Source organism: Molossus molossus, unplaced genomic scaffold, assembly GCF_014108415.1.
Source record: "Molossus molossus isolate mMolMol1 unplaced genomic scaffold, mMolMol1.p scaffold_m16_p_15, whole genome shotgun sequence".
In the NCBI taxonomy this organism is placed as follows: domain Eukaryota; kingdom Metazoa; phylum Chordata; class Mammalia; order Chiroptera; family Molossidae; genus Molossus; species Molossus molossus.
The window spans coordinates 20838928-20860604 of NW_023425350.1; the positions used below are offsets into that span (position 1 = coordinate 20838928).

Here is a 21677-nt window from a genome sequence, read left to right on the forward strand (position 1 = left end):
AAAAGTTTTTAATTTGATGAAGTCTGGGTTATTAAGTTTTTCTCTGATAGTTCAGGTTTTTTGGTGTCTGCCTACCCCAGGTTGCAAAGCTTTCTTTTAAAAGTTTTTTACTATTAGCTTCTCCTTTAAGGTTTGTGATAAATTTTGATTGTATGTTTGTATTATGTGTGAGATAGGGGTGAGGGTCCCTTATTTTCTAAATGGATATCCAATTGTTCCAGAATCATTTATTGAAAAGACTCTCCTCTGTTGAATCACCTGTGCACTTCTGTTGAAAATCAACTGACCATATAATGTGGATCTAAAATTTTAGACTCTCTTCCATTCAGCTATATGTTTGTCTTCATTCCAGTGCCACACTGTCTTGGCTATGTAGTAATTCTTTTTGTTGCTGTTAATCCTCAGCTGAGGATATTTTTTTATTGATTTTAGAGTGGAAGGGACGGGAGGAGGGAGAGAGGGAGAGACACAGAGAGAGAAAGAGAAACATCGATGTGAGAGAGATACATCTATTGGTTGCCTCTGGCACTACCCCAACCTGGGCTGGGGATTGAACCTGCAACCCAGATACGTGCTCTTGACTGGAATTGAATGTGAGACCTTTCGATCCAAGGGCTAACATTCCAACCGCTGAGCCAAATCTGCCAGGTCATGTAGTAATTCTTAAAATCAATTCTACTGAGTCCTCTAAGTCCTCAGATTGTATTCTTTTCAAATTGTTTTGCTGTTCCAGATACTGTTGAGAAATAGAGTTGGGAGTTGTTTCAGTTTATAGTTTAGAGGCAGAGTAGAAAGCACAGCTGTTATTCTCTATTATTGATACTGTCAGTGTATTCCTGAGGTATATAGATGGCATGTCCTCTATCTCTACATGGTAGATTATCCCCAAATATGTGTTCCAAAAGAAAGCCTATTAAGCTATGTAGACATTGTATAATCTTAAACAAAAAGGTAATTTATCCTTCCCTAGCAGTGAGTTGCATACAGTCTGTTGAATGAATCAAATTTAATTTTTAGTCTAAATATTTTCTTTGATCTTCCACCAGAATCTCGAGCTGAATGATGATACTGTTCTAAATGAGATCAAGTTAGCAGACTGTGAACAGTTTCACATGCCGGACCTGTGTGCTGAAGAGCTCGCTGTTATCCTTGGACTCTGGTAAGGTCATGGCTTACTTGGCTACATTGAGCACCTTGCATGTTGGTTCTTGTGTTGCAGAAATCTTTACTTAGGAGGCCCCAAGAGTTGTGGGAGAAGAGGGAATCTTTTTATTTTTTTAAAATCCTCACCCAAGGACATTTTTTCCATTTTTTGTTCAGATAGAGTGGGAGGGAGAGAGAGGGAAAGAGAGGGAGAGAAACATCGATATGAAAGGGACACATCGAGTGGCTGCTACCCGCATGACCCAACCAGGGCCGGGGACAAACTGCAACCGAGGTACGTGCCCTTAGCGGGAACCGAACCCGGGTCTCTCTGACTGCTGGCCGATGCTCTAACCGCTGAGCCAAACTGGCCAGGGCAGAAGATGCTTCTGAAGATCAAGAATAGTTGGGCAGCCAATGAAAAGGTTAGAGATTAGGAATCTCCAGAATCTCCTGGGAGTTGGTATTCTTATCCTTCTCTTTTCTCCTTAAGCAAAATTTTTTTGGTAAGCTTTAGCTAGGAATACACCCTTAATAAAGTATTTAGGATAGGTGAGAATGAGTATTTTGAACTTTGAGGATATTTACATCTCAAAAGATGGACTTATTTTTTTAATACTGTAGAACTTTATGTGTGGTAGAAATAGTTTTTCCTTTTATTTTTATATATTTTTTCTAATTTGAAGTAATTTCAAATTTGAGAAAACATTGCCAGGGCAAGGAATTGCAAAGAATTTAAGAGAATAATTTTCCAATGTGATACTCTATCACCCTGAGTACTTTAGTGTGTGATCCCTGCAAGCAGGGGTATTTTTGTACATTGTAACAATACAGCTGTCAAAATCAGGAAAATAACATTCATACTTCACTCTCATTTAATACTCAGACTCCACATTCAGTTTCGCTAGGCCCAGTCCGCACTGTGCTGCAGAGCCAGTTCTGAAGGTGTGTACCTCAGTTGCAAACTCGATCCCCCTGGAGACGGCGTTCAGGAGGCAGCCAATCGATGCTTCTCTCTCACATCGATGTTTTTGTCTTTCTAAAGAAAAAAAATCAATAAAAACATATATTTTAAAAAACAACTAATGTACAAACATGTCATGCATCTTTTATTTTTTTTAATCATTACCTGAGGATATATTTTTTCCATTTATCTTCAGACAGAGTGGGAGGGAGGGAGAGAAACATCAATGTGAGAGAGTCTCATCGACTGGCCGCCTCCCGCATGACCCTGACCAGGGCCGGGGACCAAACTGCAACTGAGGTATGTGCCCTTGACTGGAATTGAACCCGTGACTCTTTGATCAGCTCTCATCGCTGAGCCAAACCAGCCAGAGCTGAGTTATTATTATTTTTAAATATTTTTATTGATATTTAGAGTGAGAGGAAAGGAGAGGAAGAAAGAGAAACATAGATGTGAGAGTGGAACATTTATTGGTTGCCTCTTGCACACCCCTCACGGGGGGATGGAGCCTGCAAACCAGTCACATGCCCCATCTGGGAATCTAGCTGGCAACCTTTTGGTGCACAGGACAGTGCCTAGCCAACTGAGCCACACTTGGAAGGGCCACATTCTGACTTCTTTATTCTGTTTCTTAGAACATTGTTGAGGCAAATTCATAATTGTCAACCCATCAGGAAATTAAATCACACCAAATATATATAGTCTCAGGCATTCTGTCAGTTTGACTTTAGCTATATTGACTTAGACTTCACAGTTGAGATAGGACTAACCAAGAAAATGCTTGTTTCAAATACTATTTTTTTCCCCAAATATGATCTTGGTGGAATCTCAATATTAGAGGCTACTGGGGATCAGGTTACAACCGGGGCATGTGTCCCGACCAGGAGTTGAACCGGCGACCCCTTGGTGCATGGGTTGACGCTCAACCACTGAGCCACACCTGCTGGGCTGTTATAATTATTTATTTATTTTTTAATTAATTAATTTACTTTTGTTACAGATGTTTCTCCTTTTCCCCCCACTGATACTCCCCATCCCGCCCCTACCCCCCTTGTCTCCAGCTTTGTTGTCCATGTCCATTGTTCATGCATACAAGCATGTAAGTTCTGTGATTTATCTCTCCCCCACCACCCCTTCTTCTGGGGATTGTCAGTCTGTACCCCACTTCCACGTCTCTGGGACTACCCCGTTCCTCAGACTGTTATGTTCATTATATTCCACAAATAAATGAGATCGTGTAATATTTTTCTTTCTCTGCTTGGCTTGTTTTGCTTAGGATAATACTCTCCAGGTCCCTCCATGTCATCTCAAAGGATAAGAGATTTCTTTCTTTCTTACAGCTGCATAGTACTCCACTGTGTATATGTACCACAGCTTTTTTATTCATTTGTCTACTGATGGACATTTGGGCTGTTTCCAGATCTTAGTTATTGTAAATAGTACTGCTATGAACATGAGGGTACATATATTCTTTCTGATTGGTGTTTCAGGCTCCTTAGGGTATATTCCTAGAAGTGGGATCACTGGGTGAAATGGAAGTTCAATTTTTAATTTTTTGAGGTAACACCATATTGTTTTCCATAGTGGCTGCACCAGTCTGCATTCCTACCAGCAGTGTACTAGGGTCCCCTTTTCTCCACACCCTCGCCAACACTTGTTGTTTGATGATTTGTTGATGGCGGCCATTCTGACAGGTGTGAGGTGATACTTCATTGTTGTTTTAATTTGCATCTCTCTGATGATTAGTGATTTTGAGCATTTCTTCATATGTCTCTTAGCCATTTGTATGTCCTGTTTGGAGAGGTGTATATTTAGTTCCCCTGCCCATTTTTTAATTGGGTTCTTTGTCTTCCTTTTGTTGAGTTGCATGTGCTCTCTCTATATATTGGAAATAAACCCCTTATCTGATGTATCATTGGCAGTTATGCTCTCCCATAGAGTGGGTTGCCTTTCCATTTTGGTGGTGGTTTCTTTTGCTGTGAGAAGCTTTTGAGTTTGATGTAGTCCCATGTGTTCATTTTCTCCTTTGTTTCTGTTGCCTTAGGTGATGTATCAGTGAAAATTCTGCTGCGTATGATGTCTGAAATTTTGTTGTCTACATTTTCTTCTAGGACTTTTATGGATTCATGAGTCACATTTAAGTCTTTTATTCATTTTGAGTTTATTTTTGTGTATGGTGTAAGTTGATGGTCTAGTTTCATTATTTTGCATGTAGCTGTCCAATTTTCCCAACACCATTTATTGAAGACGCTGTCTTTACTCCACTATATGCTCTTGCCCCTTTGTCAAATATTAATTGAGCATATTGTCTTGGGTCCATTTCCGGGTTCTCTTTTCTGTTCCATTGATTTATCTGCCTGTTCTTATGCCAGTACCAGGCTGTTTTGATTATAGTGGCTTTGTAGTATAATCTGAAATCTGGTAATGTGATCCCTCCATCTTTGTTCTTCTCTTTCAAGATTGCTGTGGCTATTCAGGGTCTCTTTTGGTTCCATGTGAACTTTTGAAGTATTAGTTCTAGTTCTGTGAAGTATGTCATTGGTATTTTGATGGGGATTGCATTGAATCTATAGATTGCTTTGGGTAGTATGGACATTTTAATGATGTTAATTCTTCCAAGCCATGAACAAGGTATGTGCTTCCACTTCTTTATATCTTCCTCTATTTTTTTTTTTTTAATGACCTGTAGTATTCTGCAAATAGGTCCTGTATTTCTTTGGTTAGGTTTATTCCAAGGTATCTTAATTTTTTTGCTGCGATGGTAAATGGGATTTTTTTAGTTTCTTTTTCTGTGACTTCATCATTGATGTATAAGAATGCCGTCGATTTCTTGATGTTAATTTTGAATCCTGCTACTTTGCCAAATTCATTTATTAAGTCTAGTAGATTTTTGATGGAGTCTTTGGGGTTTTATATGTATAGTATCATGTCATCTGCGAATAATGACAGTTTCACTTCCTCCTTTCCCATTTGGATCCCTTTTATTTTTTCTTCCTGATTGCTGTGGCTAAGATTTCCAGTACTATGTTAAATAAGAGTGGTGAAAGTGGTCATCCTTGCCTTGTTCCTGTTCTTAAGGGAAATGCTTTTAGTTTTTGCCCATTGAGTATAATTTTGGCTGTAGGTCTTTCATATATGGCCTTTATTATGTCGAGATATGATTCCTCTAGTCCCAGATTACTGAACGTTTTTATCAGAAATGGGTGCTGGATTTTGTCGAATGCTTTTTCAGCATCTATTGATATGATCATATGGTTTTTATCTTTCATTTTGTTTATGTGGTGTATCACATTTATTGATTTGTGAATATTGTACCAACCTTGCATCTCTGGGAAGAATCCCACTTGGTCATGGTGAATAATTTTTTTGATGTATTGCTGAATTTGATTTGCTAGTATTTTGTTCAGGATTTTGGCATCTATGTTCATCAGGGATATTTGCCTGTAGTTTTCTTCTTTGTAGTGTATTTTTCTGGTTTTGGAATTAGAATTATGCTGGCCTCATAAAACGAGTTTGGAAGTCTTCCTTCTTCTTGAATTTATTGAAATAGTTTGAGGAGAATGGGTATTAGTTTTTTTTTGAATGTTCGGTAAAATTCCCCTGTGAAGCCATCCAGGCCTGGGCTTTTGTTTGCTAGGAGAGTCTTGATTACATCTTCAATTTCTTTTGTTGTTATTGGTCTGTTCAAGTTTTCTATCTCTTCCCAGTTCAGTTTTGGGAGACTGTGTGTTTCTAGAAATTTGTTCGTTTTGCTTAGATTGTCGAATTTGTTACCGTATAATTGTTCATAATATTTGTTAACAATCCTTTGTATTTCTGTGGTTTCAGTTATTATTTCTCCTCTTTCATTTCTGATTTTGTGTATTTGGGTTCTCTCTCTTTGTTACTTGGTGAGTCTTGCTAAGGGTCCATTGATCTTATTTATCTTTTCAAAGAACCAGCTCTTTGAATTGTTTTTTTTTTTTTTTTTTTTGGTCTCCATGTCATTTATTTCTGCTCCGATCTTTACTATTTCCTTCCTTCTACTTGCTCTGGGGTTTTCTTTTTGTTTGCTCTCTAGTTCTTTAAGTTGTGAAGTTAGATAGTCTGTTAGAAATTTTTCTTGTTTCTTGAGGTAGGCCTGTAGTACTATGAACTTCCCTCTCAGAACTGCTTTTACTGCATCCCATAGATTTCCTTCCTTCTACTTGCTCTGGGGTTTTTGTGTTGTTGTGTGTTTATTTTCACTGGTTTCCAGGAAGTTTATTTAATTTCTTCCTTGATCTCCATGGTAACCCATTTATTGTTCAATAACATGCTATTTAGCCTCCATGTTTTCAAATGTCTTTGCATGTTCTTATTGCAGTTGATTTCTAGTTGCATGCCATTGTGATCTGAGAAGATGTTTGATATGGTTCTGTCCTTCTGCTTTTCTGTTGCTTTTTTCTAAAGATTTGTCTTTATTTTAGTTCTAATTCCTGTTTGGTCCTGGGAGATCATCTGTGTAGCTTCCATTCACTCCGCCTCCATTTTCACATCCTCTATGCCTTTCTTGTGAGCACCTGGGTCACACAGGCCCTCTGGTGCCCCCACACTCTGCAGGTCCCACAGGTAACTGGATCGCACATTCCCTTTGGGGACCCGGCTCTATGCCTATGTTATGGTCTGCTGGATCGCACGGGCCTCTCTGGTGCTTCAGCACCCCGCAGGTCCCGTGGGTAACTGGATTGCATAGTCCCCGCTGTGTCACACAGGCCTCTCTAGTGCCCCTGCATCCTGCAGGTCCTGTGGGCAGGCAGCTGGATTGCACCAGTCCCTCTCGGGCTCCAGCTTCTTACAGCACTTGTGAGCAACTGGACCACACAGCCCTCTGTGGAGCTCCAGGTCCTGCTGCTGTGGGTGGGGAGTGCTGCTGCCCCATGGGGCTCAACTCCTGCTCAGCTTTTGCTGTAGTTTTTGGGAATGGGTCTCAGCTGCTGGTCTGTGCTTCTGCTGCCTGGGGATGGATGTTTGCTCCCCAGCCTCTGTTGCTGGGGTTATTCTCGACTCTGATCAGGCTGCTACTATGGGGGATGGTGCTGGGCTCCCAGCTGTCTGCGGCTTCCGCCACCGGCACCTTGGGAGCTCCACTACTGTGCACCGGTCTGTGTTAACACAGAGTGTCCACTGGTCCAATGGTGCCATGTATGCTGATGGGCTCAGGTTGCTGGGCTGTAGCCTCTCCCACTGCCTCCTCCCAGGGAAGACCCTGGATCTTCCAAAATGCTGGGACCTCCCCTTGGTGCAGGGAGAGGTGCCCTTAAGGGCTGCTCACCTCGGTAGCTGGCTGCTCTGTCCACAGCACAGGAACTTTTTGCTCCACAGCTCTGCACTGCTCGGGTTTGGTCGTCCACCTTCACGTCCACTCACACCCTCTCACACACTTGCTCACTCTCTCACACACTCACCCTCCCTCCAGTCCTGCCCGCCGCCATCTTCTCCCCTCCAGGCTATTAGTATTTATTTTAATTCTCACCTGAGGACATTTTTGCATTGATCTTCAGATAGAGCAGGAGGAAGAGAGGGATGAAGAGAGAGAGAGACATTGATGTGAAAGAGGCACATCGACTGGTTGCCACCTACATGACCCCAGCCGGGGTTGGGGACAAACTGCAACCAAGGCATGCGCCCCTAGTAGGAACCGAACCCTGGACTCTCTGGTCTGTGGGCCGACACTCTAACTGCTGAGCCAAACCGGCCAGGGCCTTAATGAGCCTGTAGCTTTTCACTTTATATGTATACATTATGAAGTGAATTAGAATTGGAATTTTGTATGTGAGAGTTGAATGTGGATTTATTTTGGGTGAAGTTCTTACCTTGGACAGACTTTTATGTTCTTGTTCACTCATTAGAGTCATAGTCTTAGAATTGAAAAGACCTTAGAGGTTGATTGGATTATCTTGCCAACTGAAACATAATTTGTGCAGTCAAACTAGAAATGTCTAAGTATGTATGTGTGTATGTGGTGTGTGTTTTAAACAAAATGATTTCATAATTCCCTCATTCACTTTTTTTTTTTTACCAACAATAAAAATAGTTCATTTTATAGTAATTATATAAATATTTTATGCTGATTATAAAATCCCAAACAACCTGGCTGCTGTGGCTCAGTGGTTGAGTGTCGATCCATGCACTAAGAGGTCGCAAGTTCGATTACAGGTCATGGGCCAAATTCCCCATGGGGGGCATGCAGGAGGTGGCCAGTCAATGTTCTCTCTCATCGATGTTTCTATCTCTCTCTCTCTCCTTCTCCTTTCCTCTCTCTCTAAAATCAATGAAAAAAAAAAAAAAGAAGAATAAAATAAAATCCCAAACAATATTGAAAATTATAAGGAAGTGGTACTATTTTGTGGGGTGATATTTTCTTTTCTTAGTATAAGTAATATTTATATACAAAATGATATCTATACTAATGTAAGTTTATATTACATGAACGTAGTGTAATAATAAAGTGAACCCGCCACATAGTTCAAGAGCTAGAAGATAACACATGTGGTCAGCCCAGTCCGTGCGCTTCTTGCCCGTCTCCTCCTTCCTTTTCGCAGAGGCCCAGCTCTTGTGAATTTTGTCATTTTCTTGCCTTTTCAAAAAAATATATTTACTCACACTTATTATACTTCTAAAGTCAATTGCTTCATTTTGTTTATTTCTTTTGTTTTGTAAACTCACCTGAGGTTATGTTGTTATTGATTTTAAGGAAGGGGAGGGAGAGAGAGAGAGAAAACATCCATTTGAGAGAAACCAATTGGTTGCTTCCCTTACGTGCCCCAGCCAGGGATCTAACCTGCAACGTTGTTTTATACAGGATGACACTCCAACCAACTGAGCTGCCTGGCCAGGGCTCGTTTTGTCTCTTTTTGAGCTTTATGATAGTCATAGCTTACTATACGTAATCTTTTGTGATTTGTTTTTTTTTCTCCCATTATTGTGTTTCTATGATTCATTAGTTTATGGGTATCTGCGATTTACTTTGCAGTTTAGCATTCCATTTGATGAATATTTCACAATTTATTAGTCTTCTTTAGATATTTGGATTGTTAAAGATTTTTTCTGTTTCTCACAATATTACCATAGATATTTGTGTATATAATTTGTGCTATACCCATTCAAGAATTTTCTCTGGGCTCTTACACCTACTACAGAATTACTACAAGATAGTGCTAAATTGTTTTCCAAGATTTTGCTACCAAATCATAGTTAGACGAGCAGGATATAAGAATTCCCATTGTTCTACCTTTTAGGCAACATTTAAGAACTGTTAGATGGTTATGGTAATATTTTAATTTTTTTGGCATGAGTATAATAAATAGGAGTTGAAATCATATTAATTCTTTTCATTTTTTTGTGTGGAGTGGCACAGATTGGATTTCTTTTATCATAGTAAAATAAATTATGTTGACATTTAGTACACCAACCACATTTTGTCACTATTTTACTATTTTGTGTACTTAACTTTGGCAAACTCATATCTACATCTGTATATAATACAGTAATATTAACGTATGTGCTTTCAAATATGTGAAATAAGTTTAATTTACCTTTCAAAAATTATATTGCATTAGATACAACATGCATTTTAAAAGTAATTTACGTTTTTTAAATTTAAAGCACAGATTTGCAAAAGAATAGCCCAGTGCATCAGTTAGCTGGAGAGGAGCTGCTGGCTTTTACGTCGGTGAGTAGTTTTTTCTTTCTTTCCATTTTATTTTGTTTTTGTTTATTTTTATCCTCACCTGAGGACATTTTTCCATTTTTTGTTCAGATAGAGTGGGAGGGAGAGAGAGGAAGAGAGAGAGAGAAAGAGAGAGAGAGAGAGAAACATCGACGTGAAAGGGACACATCAAGTGGCTGCCTCCCGCACCACCCAACTGGGGCCGGGGACAAACTGCAACCGAGGTACGTGCCCTTAGTGGGAACTGAACCTGGGTCTCTGGCCCACGGGCTGATGCTCTAACTGCTGAACAAACCATCCAGGGTTCCATTTTATTATTTTTTCCTTATGGATTATTTGGCCTCTGGTGTATTCCAGCCTCAGATTGCTCACATTGAAACACTGCCACTTAAGGAAATTAAGGGAACAAAAACTCATCATTTTAGTTTCCAAACTGCATCTCTCTTGCTTCTGATTTAAACATAAGTACTTTTCTTTGTACTTACTTGGCTTGGAGGGCAGTGACCAAGTATTTCTTGTTTATTGTTTGTTCCAGAGCATCGCACAGAATAGGAGCTCGATAAATGTCGAATGAATAAACGAAGTGGCAGAGCAAGCGTTTGACTCTTTGCTCCAAAGCCACTCTAGTATATAGTTCTGTAAAACTGAGGGTGACCTGCATGGATGGGATGAGGAGAGGACTTCAGGGAGCTAGGAGCAAAACCAGGGGAGCATGGGCGATGGAGGCCAGGGAGAGAGGTGGTGGCAAGAGCATGAGGGTGCTTGTCAGCATTCGACAGCATAGAGCAGGGAGGAGAAAAGCGTGGGCTTCGATAATTGGAGTGCATCGCTTATCTCGAATGACGGTTTCGGTGGAATATCTGGTCATTCCAGGGAATTAAGGAGGGAATGGGGTATGTCAAAGTTGATGAAGACCCCAGTTGGAGAAAAATGGCAGTGAAAAGGAAAGAGAGTAATAGATGTTTGAGGATTTGAGATCAAAGAAGTCTTTTCAAGAAGAGAGAGGTCACAAATGAAGAGGTCAGTCAGTATCTTTTTAGCTTTAGGGAGGAAAATGCACACATATTTAATGAACAGAAGTTGCTTAAGATAGACATCATTTTTTTCAAAGGCATTTTTATATCGTGGTTGGGACTCAAGTTAGAATTCTTATGTTTTATTTCTTTGTTATTTTTCAGATAAGGCATAAATAAAGTATATTTATCTGATAGAAAGGAAAGCTCGCTTACTTTGTACTGTAATATAAATTTTGCAAGTTACTGTTTTCTACATATCGTTTTGGAACTGGTTGGATGATAATCCTTTGAGTTCTCTGGGTACCCTTTTTATTTTCCCACTTGTTAGAAATCCTTGCTGTTTATCATTATAGCATGTGTGTGTTTAGGTTACTATGTAAAAATGTCCTTATTTGTTCATTACATATACTGTCAGGAATTTGACAAGTAAAATGTTACAAGCATTTTTAAAAAGATACCATTAAAATTATTATGTACTTCCCATTTATTTATGAAGCTAATGTCTGTTGACTACTTAATATGTACTAGGCATTGTTCTGGTCATCAGGGATACAGCAGTTTTTCCCCTTTAGGAGTTTACATCAGTTTGCACTCTTGTGGGGGGAATACACAGTAGACCAAGAGAGAAATGCATATTTAATAGAAGTGCGCAGGAGAAATGTCAAGTAGGGTAAGGGAGTAAGAGTGGGACCGGGACAGCTGTGTTAGACAAGGTGGTGGGGAAGATCTCAGTGCGTAGGTGACCTTGAACTCAGGTCTGTATGCAGTGAGTGAGGCACTGGGAAGGATGCAGGGCTCTGGAATGGTGCTGAGCTTGAGTCAGTGTAGGAAGTGCAGAGCTGGGTGGAGACAATTGTCTACATGATAGAGGATGACTGGGATGCTTGGGTTTCTTCTGGTGACTGAGGTGAACAGGATGTAGCATGTAGATAGGAAGTGCTCCTGCTAACCTCTCTGGGGAGGGTGGTCGGTAGCAACATCCTGTCAGGTCTGGTCTCACAGTCAGTTAATGGTGGTGTATATACTATCCACAGTTATCCTGAGAAGATACTAAAACACTCTGTTTCCACTTAGACAGTTAATTTTTTATTTTTAGCTTTTCTTGTGGGTAGGGGTATATTTCTTCTCTTTTAAACCTTTCTTTTTCTACTTCTTCTTTGATTCTTTATTGTTATTATTATTGTTTATTTCTTTCCCCATTGTTGTTCCTCTAAATTGTGAGGTGCTTCTGAAGAAATTAACTCCGCTAACTCTGGTACTGGTTAACTCACCCTCCTGGCTGCAGTGAAGGTCATACTTTCAGGTTTTGTACTTCCTCCCAAGGGCTTTGAACTGCAGTTTCTTTTGCTCTTTCTCCTCCTCGGGCTCTTTTCCAAATCAGAACTGACCTGAAGACTGGTCTCCTTTTGGAGGAAAGCTGTTTGATCACAGTGCTTCATAGTGTGAGGCCTACCTTTTCCATTTATTTATTTTTCTAAATATGTTTTTATTGATCTTTTAGAGAGAGAGGAAGGGAGAGAGAGAGAAACATTGATCGGCTGCCTCCTGCACACCCCCCATTAGGGTTCGAGCCCGAAACCCTGGCATATGCTTTGACTGGGAATTGAACCAGAACCTCTCAGTCCATGGGACAATGCTCAATTCTCTGAGCCACACTGGCTGGGCTGCCCTAACTCTTCTAAAGAGATGAGTGTGGACTTCCGGTCAAGATGGTGGGTAGGTAAATGTGGTATCGCGTCTTCCCACAACCACATCAAAGTTACAACTAAACTACAGAACAGCCATCAAAACTGCCTGAAATCAAGCTGAATGGAAGTCCTACAACTACGGAATTAAAGCAGCAGCTGCATCGAGACTGGAAGGAGGGGCGGAAGCGTGATGGGCTGGTCCCACACCCACGTGTGGCCGATAAAAATCAGGAGGACACCTCGGCTGGAAAGATCCTCCCTGAGGACTGAGGGGTCCCCATCCCACACCAGACTCCCCGCTCAGGGTTCCAGTGCCAGGAAGAGAATCCCCATAACTTCTGGCTGGGAAAACCAGTGGGAACTGAGGCTCAGGGAGGCTGAAGCGGCTGGAGCCCCAGGCAGCTCCTTAAAGGGCCCACTCACGGACTTATCGGACTCTCTCCCTCTAAGCTTGGAGGGGAGGCAGCTTGAGGGGCACCAGAGACATACAGGGAAGAACTGAGCTGTTTGGCATTGGAGCGAGGGCTAGAGAGGGGGTTTTCTCCGGGACAGACGTGCTGTCAGAGGCCTTTGTTCCTTTGGTGAGCCCTTCCCTGGGGCGGCAGAGAGAAACCATATCTGGGACTCCAGCCACCTGGCTCACACTGGTAGCCCCGCCCTGCTGACTCCCTGAGGACCCGCCCCACCCAACTTTCAGGCCCACCCAAGCTGTTGCCACTTGCTTAACCATAGGATTGGCCTGTCTTGGATTCTGCTTCAGGTTTTCCTAAATTCTTTCAAACAAGCAGCATCTGGTCTCAGATAGCCCCATACAACTCATTAAGTAATACATAGAAACAAACACAGGGAGGCAGCCAAAATGAGGAGACAAAGAAACAGGTTCCAAATGAAAGAACAGAACAGAACCCCAGGAAAAGAACTAAGCAAAATGGAGATAAGCAACCTAACAGATGCTGAGTTCAAAATACTGCTTATAAGGATGCTCAATGAGCTTAGTGGGAACCTCAGTGAACTTAGTGAGGGCCTCAAGAGCATAAAAAAGGACCAGTCAGAAATGATGCACGGTCAGAAATGAAGGAGGCATTAACTGAAATAAAGAATAATTTACACAGATTCTATAGTAGAGTATGTAAATCCAAGAAGCAAACCATTGATTTGGAATATAAGGAAGCAAAAAATGCCCAATCAGAACAGCAAAAAGAAAAAAGAATCCAAAAAAACGAGGATAGTGTAAGGAGCCTCTGGGACAACTTCAAGCGTGCCAACATTCACATCTTGGGGGTGCCAGAAGAAGAAGAGAGAGAACAAGAAATTGAAAACCTGTTTGAAACAATAATGGCAGAAAACTTTGCTACCTTGGTGAAGGAAACAGACATACAAGTCCAGGAAGCACAGAGAGTCCCAAACAAGATGAACCCCAAGAGGCCCACACCAAGACACATCATCATCAAAATGCAAAAGGTTCAAGACAGAGAGAATCTTAAAAGCAGCAAGAGAAAAGCAGTTAGTTACCTACAAGGGAGTTCCCATAAGGCTGTCAGCTGATTTCTCAAAAGAAACTTTGCAGGCCAGAAGGGAGTGGCAAGAAATATTCAGAGTCATGAAAACCAAGAACCTACAACCAAAATTACTCTATCCTGCAAAGCTGTCATTTAGAATCGATGGCCATATAAAGAGTTTCCCAGACAAGAAAAAGTTAAAGGAGTTCATCACCACCAAACCATTATTATATGAAATGATGAAGGATCTTTTTGAAGAAAAAGATAAAATATATGAACAAGCAAAATGGCAATGAATACATATCTATCAACAATGGAACCTACAAACAAAATGAACAGGCAGACAGAAACATTCTCATAGATACAGAGAACATTTTGTTGGTTGCCAGATGAGAGCAGGGTTGGGGGAGTGGGTGAAAAAGGTGAAGGGATTAAGAAGTACAAATTCATTGCTAGACTGACAAACCTCAAAGGGAAAAGGGTTGGGGGGTGGGAAGAAATAAACCAAAGAACTTACAGTATATGCATAATCAATGGACACAGACAATAGTGTGGGAAAAGGTGGAAGGGGGATGGGAGGGGTGAGGAGGGGGGTCAATGGGGGGAAAATGAGGAACATCTGTAATACATTCAACAATAAAGATTAAAAAATAAATAAATAACAACAACAAAAAATAGATGAGTGTGTGACTCTCAATTGGTAAGTAGTAGGGCAAGGAGTGTCTATGTGAGAAGGCTTTTAGAAGCCCCGTGCATTCTTGTGCTCTGTACCACCCATTCTTTCTTTAGTCCCAAAGGAAACAAACAATATAGCAGGAAAACCCAAATCAGCCCTCATCAGCTCTTCCTTTATCTGCCAGTCCTTCCTCTTATCCCTTCTCTGTACTTGATACTGAGCCGGACAGTAAGATGAATTAGAAGTGGCTTCTGGTGTTAGTGAGGAATTTCATTGATACTGCTATCGTGTATAGCTATATATCCTGTATACAAATATCCTTCATTTGTGAGCTGTTATTTACAACTCCAAAAATATTTGAGGTGCTACCCCACTTCTGAACGCTTGAACTTTTGTCTGTACTTCTCTTTGACCAAGAATCATATTTGGGCTTATGTTATAACTATTTATGTATATGTCTTATCTTCCCCGTAAGACTATAAACTTCCAATTTTAGAGACTGGGCTCTGTTCTCTGGGTCTTCTGCAAGGCCTGATACAGTGCTTCAAGTCTTGACTCAAAGTTGTTGATCAATAAATATATGCAGAATATGAGAACGAATGAAATACAGAGTGGGGCAAAAGGGGATTTACAGTTGTTCATATGGAAAATAATACAGTAATCAATAATAATATAAGAGTAAACTGCATTTTGTGTACTCACAGCTGTAAATCTTCTTTTGCCCACCCTGTATAAAAATTCTGCAACAAGATTTATTTCTGTCCTACAGCTCGGTGCTGCATTACTCCACTTAGTTGCAGAATTTAGGTGGTGCTGCTTTAGCCTAGTGTACTACCCAGTACATTCGTACCTAGCGGTAAGGATCACTACTGTTTCATCTTTCTCTTCTGTGAAAAGGGGGAAGGAGTGATGTGCTCCACCCTCAGCACCGCTTTTGAGGATCAGATTACAGAATGGGTGTGAAAGTTCTTCCTAGAAGGTAGAAGCTGGCACACCCATAGCTTTCAGTGACGAGCCAGGCTGTCTGGTCACTGGTTTGTAGGGGAGCATTTCTGTTGAAAGGAATAGGATTGCTTAAGTGGATAGGACCTGGTTGGAATTGGCTGCAGATGTGGCAGGAAGGGAGCGGAGAGGAAAGCAGTAGCATCCCCTTTCTTGCTGGGCAGCCCGTGCTCTGGCTGTGGACTACTGAGATTGAGGTGTCTTCCTTTGCTGATAGAAGAGCAAGCACAACAGGAGTTGTACTTTTTATTGTACTTTATTATTATTACTTTTTAATCCTCACTCACCTGAGGATATGTTCCCATTGATTTTTAGATATAGAGTGGGATGGGGGAGATAGAGAGAGAGATATATCGATTGGTTGACTCCTCTCCTGCTGCATCCCTGGCTGGAGATTGAACCTGCAACCTAGGTATGTGCTCTTGATCGGAAATTGAACCCAGGGCTCTAAGGTCCACAGGCTGACGCTCTAACCATTGAGCAAAACCAGCCAGGGCACAACAGAAATCTTAATCCTCCCACTAGTGAATTGTAAGCATTGGAGGGATAGGATCATGGTTATTGGATATTTGGTACATATTTACTGAATAAACAAATGAATGGCTTATTGGTTCTAAATTTCATTCAGTTTTAATGAACTGTCCTAAAGTTTTTTTGTTTTGTTTTTTAATCCTCACCCGAGGACATTTTTTTCTATTTTTTGTTCGGAGAGAGAGAGAGAAACATCGATGTGAAAGGGACACATCGAGTGGCTGCCACCTGCACAACCAACCAGGGCCGGGGACAAACTGCAACCGAGGTACGTGCCCTTAGCGGGAACCGAACCCGAGTCTCTCTGGACCGCAGGCCGACGCTCTAACCGCTGAGCAATACTGGCCAGGGCTGTCCTAAAGTTTATTAAAATGATGTTATAGTCATTTTTGGAGAAATTTTTTGCCTGTGTTTTCATGTTGGTGTAGCATTTTATAATATATGTGAGATTTGTTGGGAAAATGTTTTAATGCAGCCATGTCAGAAGCTTGTCCTAAAAGTTTTTTTTAATTTTTTTAAGTTTTCATTATGTAGTACTATTCCTGAGATATTATATCCGCACGTTTCAGGAAAACTGAATGAGTCATAGTAAAAATAACCCAACCTGTTTTAGAGAGCCTTTATGTCATATCGCCTTGATAATTTAAAATTAGCTGGGTTATCTACGTTATTTCCTTCCAGATGAGCCAAGTCAGTGACATTCAGTAATGCTTTTAATTTCCTTTCATTGTTGAAAATGAGAACAATTTTGTTAATTCAGACAGGTGTTTCAGTTTTAATTGGCAAAAGTTTTGCTTCAGTGTGAATTGATTTTGGCAGCCTGCCTTCTGACTGACTGCCCAAAATCCCAAGGTCACTGGAAATGAAAAAAGGAAAAAGAACTTTAGAAGTTCACATTATATTGTATGCATTTTTCTTTCTGCTATTAATTTTTTTTTTTCAAATCCTCACCCGAGGGCATTTTTCGACATTTTGTTCAGATAGAGTGGGAGGGGGAGAGAGAGAGAGAGAGAGAGAGAGAGAGAGAGAAACATCGACATGAAAGGGACACGTGGAGTGGTTGCCACCCACCCAACCTAACCAGGGCCGGGGACAAACTGCAACCAAGGTACGTGCCCTTAGTGGGAACCGAACCGGGTCTCTCTGGACCGCAGGCCGACGCTATTAACCACTGAGCCAAACCAGCCAGGGCTCTGCTATTAATTTTAAAGCTATTTAATAAGTACTTAACATAAAATAGTTTGCTAACCAATTTTACAGATTAAAATGATCACCTATATTTTTTCTAGAGCATGCTCATTTCTTAATTTTAATTTTTTAAGATAGGTGATATAACTTGTGAGATAGCCACAATATTTCTGATAGTTTGTTTTAGCATTACAAGATGCCATGTTCTGTTTTTCTGTTTAAAAAAAATATTTTTTTCTTTATTAATTTTAGAGAGAAAGGAAAGGAGAAGGAGAGAGAGATAGAAACATTGATGAGAGAGAACATTGATTGGCTGCCTTCTGCATGCCCCCCACTGGGGATTGGGCCCACAACCTGGGCATGTATCCTGACCAAGAATTGAACCGGCGACCTCTTAGTGCATGGGTTGATGCTCAGCCACTGAGCCACACCGGCTCGGGCAATATGACATGTTTTGTATTAAGCAGGATAGCTCAGAATTTTTATTTTCTTAGTGGTTTAAATACTTGTCTCCCAAAATGTTACTTTGGGTATTTTAATTTAGTAGGTATTTATTGATAATGATCCTTATAGCTGTCTCTGTGTTATAACTTGCTAACTTTAAAAAAAGCAGGAGATGGGTATATTTTATTTCTTCTTTCAGTTTATAGGTTAACTATTATTAAGCAGAGGCTTAATAAATATTTTTGACTGGAGTTGAACTGAGTTACGTGTGCATATCCTATTTCAGTAATAGATAGAATCAGTAATAGGATTTGGGATCTTACAAGGTTCTTTTCTTACTACCATCTAGTTTGGTAATGGCTACTTCTTTCTCCACAGTTAACCGCGGTTTAAGTTTAACACTTATTTGTGGTTTATTTCAGTCATGTTGGAGTAACTGATACTGGGTTCGAACTCTAATCATAAATAGCTACAAAAGTATTCAGACTATATGAAACAGAAATATATAAAAAGAATAAGGTCACGGCCAAATAGTCTTCATCTCAGGAATGCAAAACTAGTTTAACATGAAATAGGTAGTGCATTCAGCTCGTTAGTATAGTAAAGGAGAAAGCCCATGATCTCAGTGGAAACAGAAAAGCATTTGAAAAAAGTTCAACAGATTTTTATTATAAAAACTCAGTGAACTAGGAGTAGACAGGTTTATCAACCTGAGAAAGGGCATCTATGGGAAATCTATAGCTAAAATCATTGATGTAAAACAGTCTTCCTCCCCTAAGATCAGGCAAAAGGCACTTCTTTTCTCCATTGAGCAGGAAGTTCTAGCTATTGCAATAAGACATAAAGAAGATATGGAAGGTATTCAGATCGGAAAGGAAGGTATAAAATTATCATTATGCATAGACAACAATTGTATATAAAGAAACCATAAAGAATTGACATGAAAGCTACTAGAACTAATAAGCAAGGTCTGAGAATACAAGGTCAACATTAAAAAAGTCAGCTGTGTTTATATGTTACTAGCAATTGAAAATAAACGAACAGAATATATCTCATGTAAGCATTAAATATAAAAAGTCTGGATTTGCTAAAGTAATATCAGATAAAATGGACTTCATTACAAAGAATATTTCCAGAGATGGGGCTACTTTCATAATAATAAAGAGAACATTTGTCCTGGTTGATGTGGCTCAGTTCCTTGGAGCATCGTCCCATGCATGGAAGGGTCACAGGTTTGTTCCCAGCCAAGGCACATATTCAGATATGGGTTTAATTCCTGGTTGGGATGCATTCAGGAGGCAACTGATTGATGTTTCTCTCACATCTGTGGTTTTGTTTTTTTTTTCTCTCTCTCTCTGATCAATAAAAACATATCCTCAAGTGAGGACTGAAAAAAAAATTGACCAGGAGAACATAACAGTCATAAATATTTATATGTCTAATAATAGCTACACATAACCCTGAAGCAGAAATTGACAAAATGAAAGTGAGAAACAGACAATGTCACAATTGTAGTTGAAGATTTTAATACTCCTGTCAGCAATTGATACAACAAGTAGACAAAAACAGTGAGTAAATACATAGCTAATTTGGATAATACTATCAGCCAGCTTGACCTAATTGGTATTTATAGAACAGTACACTCATAATACAGTCATCCCTAGGTATCTGCCAGGGATTGGTTCCAGGATCCTCGTTGGATACCAAAATTAGCAGATGCTCAAGTCCTTTTTTAAAAATAAAATAGTATTTTCATATAATTTATACATATCCTCTTGTATAATTTAAATAATCTCCAGGTTACTTATAATACCTAACAGAATATAAATGCTATGGAGGTAGTTGTTACACTGTATAGTTCAGGAGATAATGACAGGAAAATAAGTCTGTAAATGTTCAGTACAGATGCAGTCCTCATAGGCCTACCTACATATTATAAGTCAGCAATAACATAACTTTTTTTTAAAATCCTTACCCAAGGATATTTTTCCATCGATTTTTTTTTTTTTCAGATAGGGAGGGAGGAAGAGAGAGAGAGAGAGAGAGAGAGAGATCAGTGTGGGAGGAACACATCGACTGGCTGCCTCCCGCATGACCCTGACCATGCTAGGGATTGAACCTGCAACCAAGATAAGTGCTCTAGACCAGGAGTTAAGCCGGGACCCTGTGGTCTGCAGGCCGAAGTTCTGACCGCTGAGCCAAACCAGCCCAGGCAATAGAACATTTTTAAAGAATATTTTTGAGCCCTGGCCAGTTTGGCTCAGCGGTTAGAGCGTCGGCCTGCAGACCAAAGAGTCTTGGGTTCAATTCTGGGTCAAGGGCAAGTACCTTAGTTGTGGTTTGGTCCTGGCCCTGGTCGGGGTCATGTGAGAGGCAACTGGTCGATGTCTCTCTCTCTCCCCCTCTCTCCCTTTCACTCTATCTGAAGATAAATGGAAAAAAAAATCCTTGGGTGAGGATTAAAATAAATAAATAAATAAATAAATAAATAAGAAGGATATTTTTGATTCATGGTTGGTTGAATCCACAGATGTGGAACCCCTGGATATAGAGGGCCAATTGTTATTTGAATATATTTCTTTGCAAGAATACATGGTATATTCAGCAACATCATATGCTAGGCCAGTAAAACAAGCCTCAGTTGATAAAAAATTAACATCATAAGGATTATATTCTCTGTCTACAACATAATTGCCTTTCCATTGTTCTATTTCATTAATAAATATTAGGTATCTATAAAAATCTCAAAATAGAATTAAACCAAATAATTACGCCCTGCTGGTGTGGCTCAGTGGTTGAGTGTTGACCTATGCATCAAGAGGTCACTGGTTTGATTCCTGGTCAGGGCACATGCCCAGGTTGTGGGCCAAATCCCCAGTGGGAGGCATGCAAGAGGCGGCCAGTTGATGTTCTCTCTCATCGATGTGTCTTATCTCTCTCTCCCTCTCCCTTCCTCTCTCTCTAAAATCAATAAAGAAAAACAAGTAAAACAAAACAAACAAAAAACAAATAATTAAACAACATATGTCCATGGATCAGTGAAGAAATCACAAAGGAAATTTATATGTAAAAGACAACTATTAACTTCGTTGACCCCAATGTTACAACAATTTTATCATGTTTCCTTAAAGTAAAATTGTTACAACATTGGGGTAATGAGCAGTTTTTAACTAGGACACTAAGTGTATGAACCATAAAAGAAAAAATTAGATAAAAAGATAAATTGAACTTTATTAAAATTAAAACCTTCTGCTCTTTGAAGGATGTTATTAAGAAAATGAAAAGATAAGACACACACAGACTGGGAGAAAATATTTACAGTACATATATCTTGTAAAGGACTTGTATCCAGAATAAATAAAGGCTCTTTCCAACTTAGTAATAACAGGACAAACAAACCAATTAAAAATGGACAAGTGATTTAAACAGACACTCCACCAAAAATATAGGAATGACCAATAAGAGCATGAAAAATTCTTAATAGCATTAGTCATTGGGAAAATGCAAGTTAAAACCACAAGATACCACTTTAAAGACTTATGATACCATGTGGGGTAGTTGGAACTCTCATACATTACGAATGTAATGTAAAATGGTACAACCACTTTGAAACACAGTTTGGCATTTTCTCATACAGTTAATCATCAGTCCCACCTCTAGGTATTTATCTGTTAGACTTATACACCAGTGTTCACAGCTGTTCAATCCATAATAGCTTAAATCTGGAAACAGCCCAAATGTCCATCATCAAGTAAATGATAAACTGCCTTATATCCATCTAAAGAAATAATTCTCAGCAATAAAAAGAAATGAAGTACTGATACATGTAACAGCGT

At 39.9% G+C, this 21677-nt stretch overlaps 1 protein-coding gene across 4 annotated transcripts in view; it reads left to right on the forward strand.

Moving 5' to 3' along the window:
• TTC27 (tetratricopeptide repeat domain 27) overlaps nt 1–21677 on the forward strand; it is a 162549-nt gene that overhangs the window by 34904 nt on the left and 105968 nt on the right. For all 4 annotated transcript variants that reach the window (XM_036263218.1, XM_036263219.1, XM_036263220.1 and 1 more), the window contains 2 exons: nt 1047–1159; nt 9734–9800. In XM_036263218.1, the coding sequence (XP_036119111.1) occupies nt 1047–1159; nt 9734–9800 (180 nt within the window). The remainder of the gene's footprint in view (nt 1–1046; nt 1160–9733; nt 9801–21677) is intronic.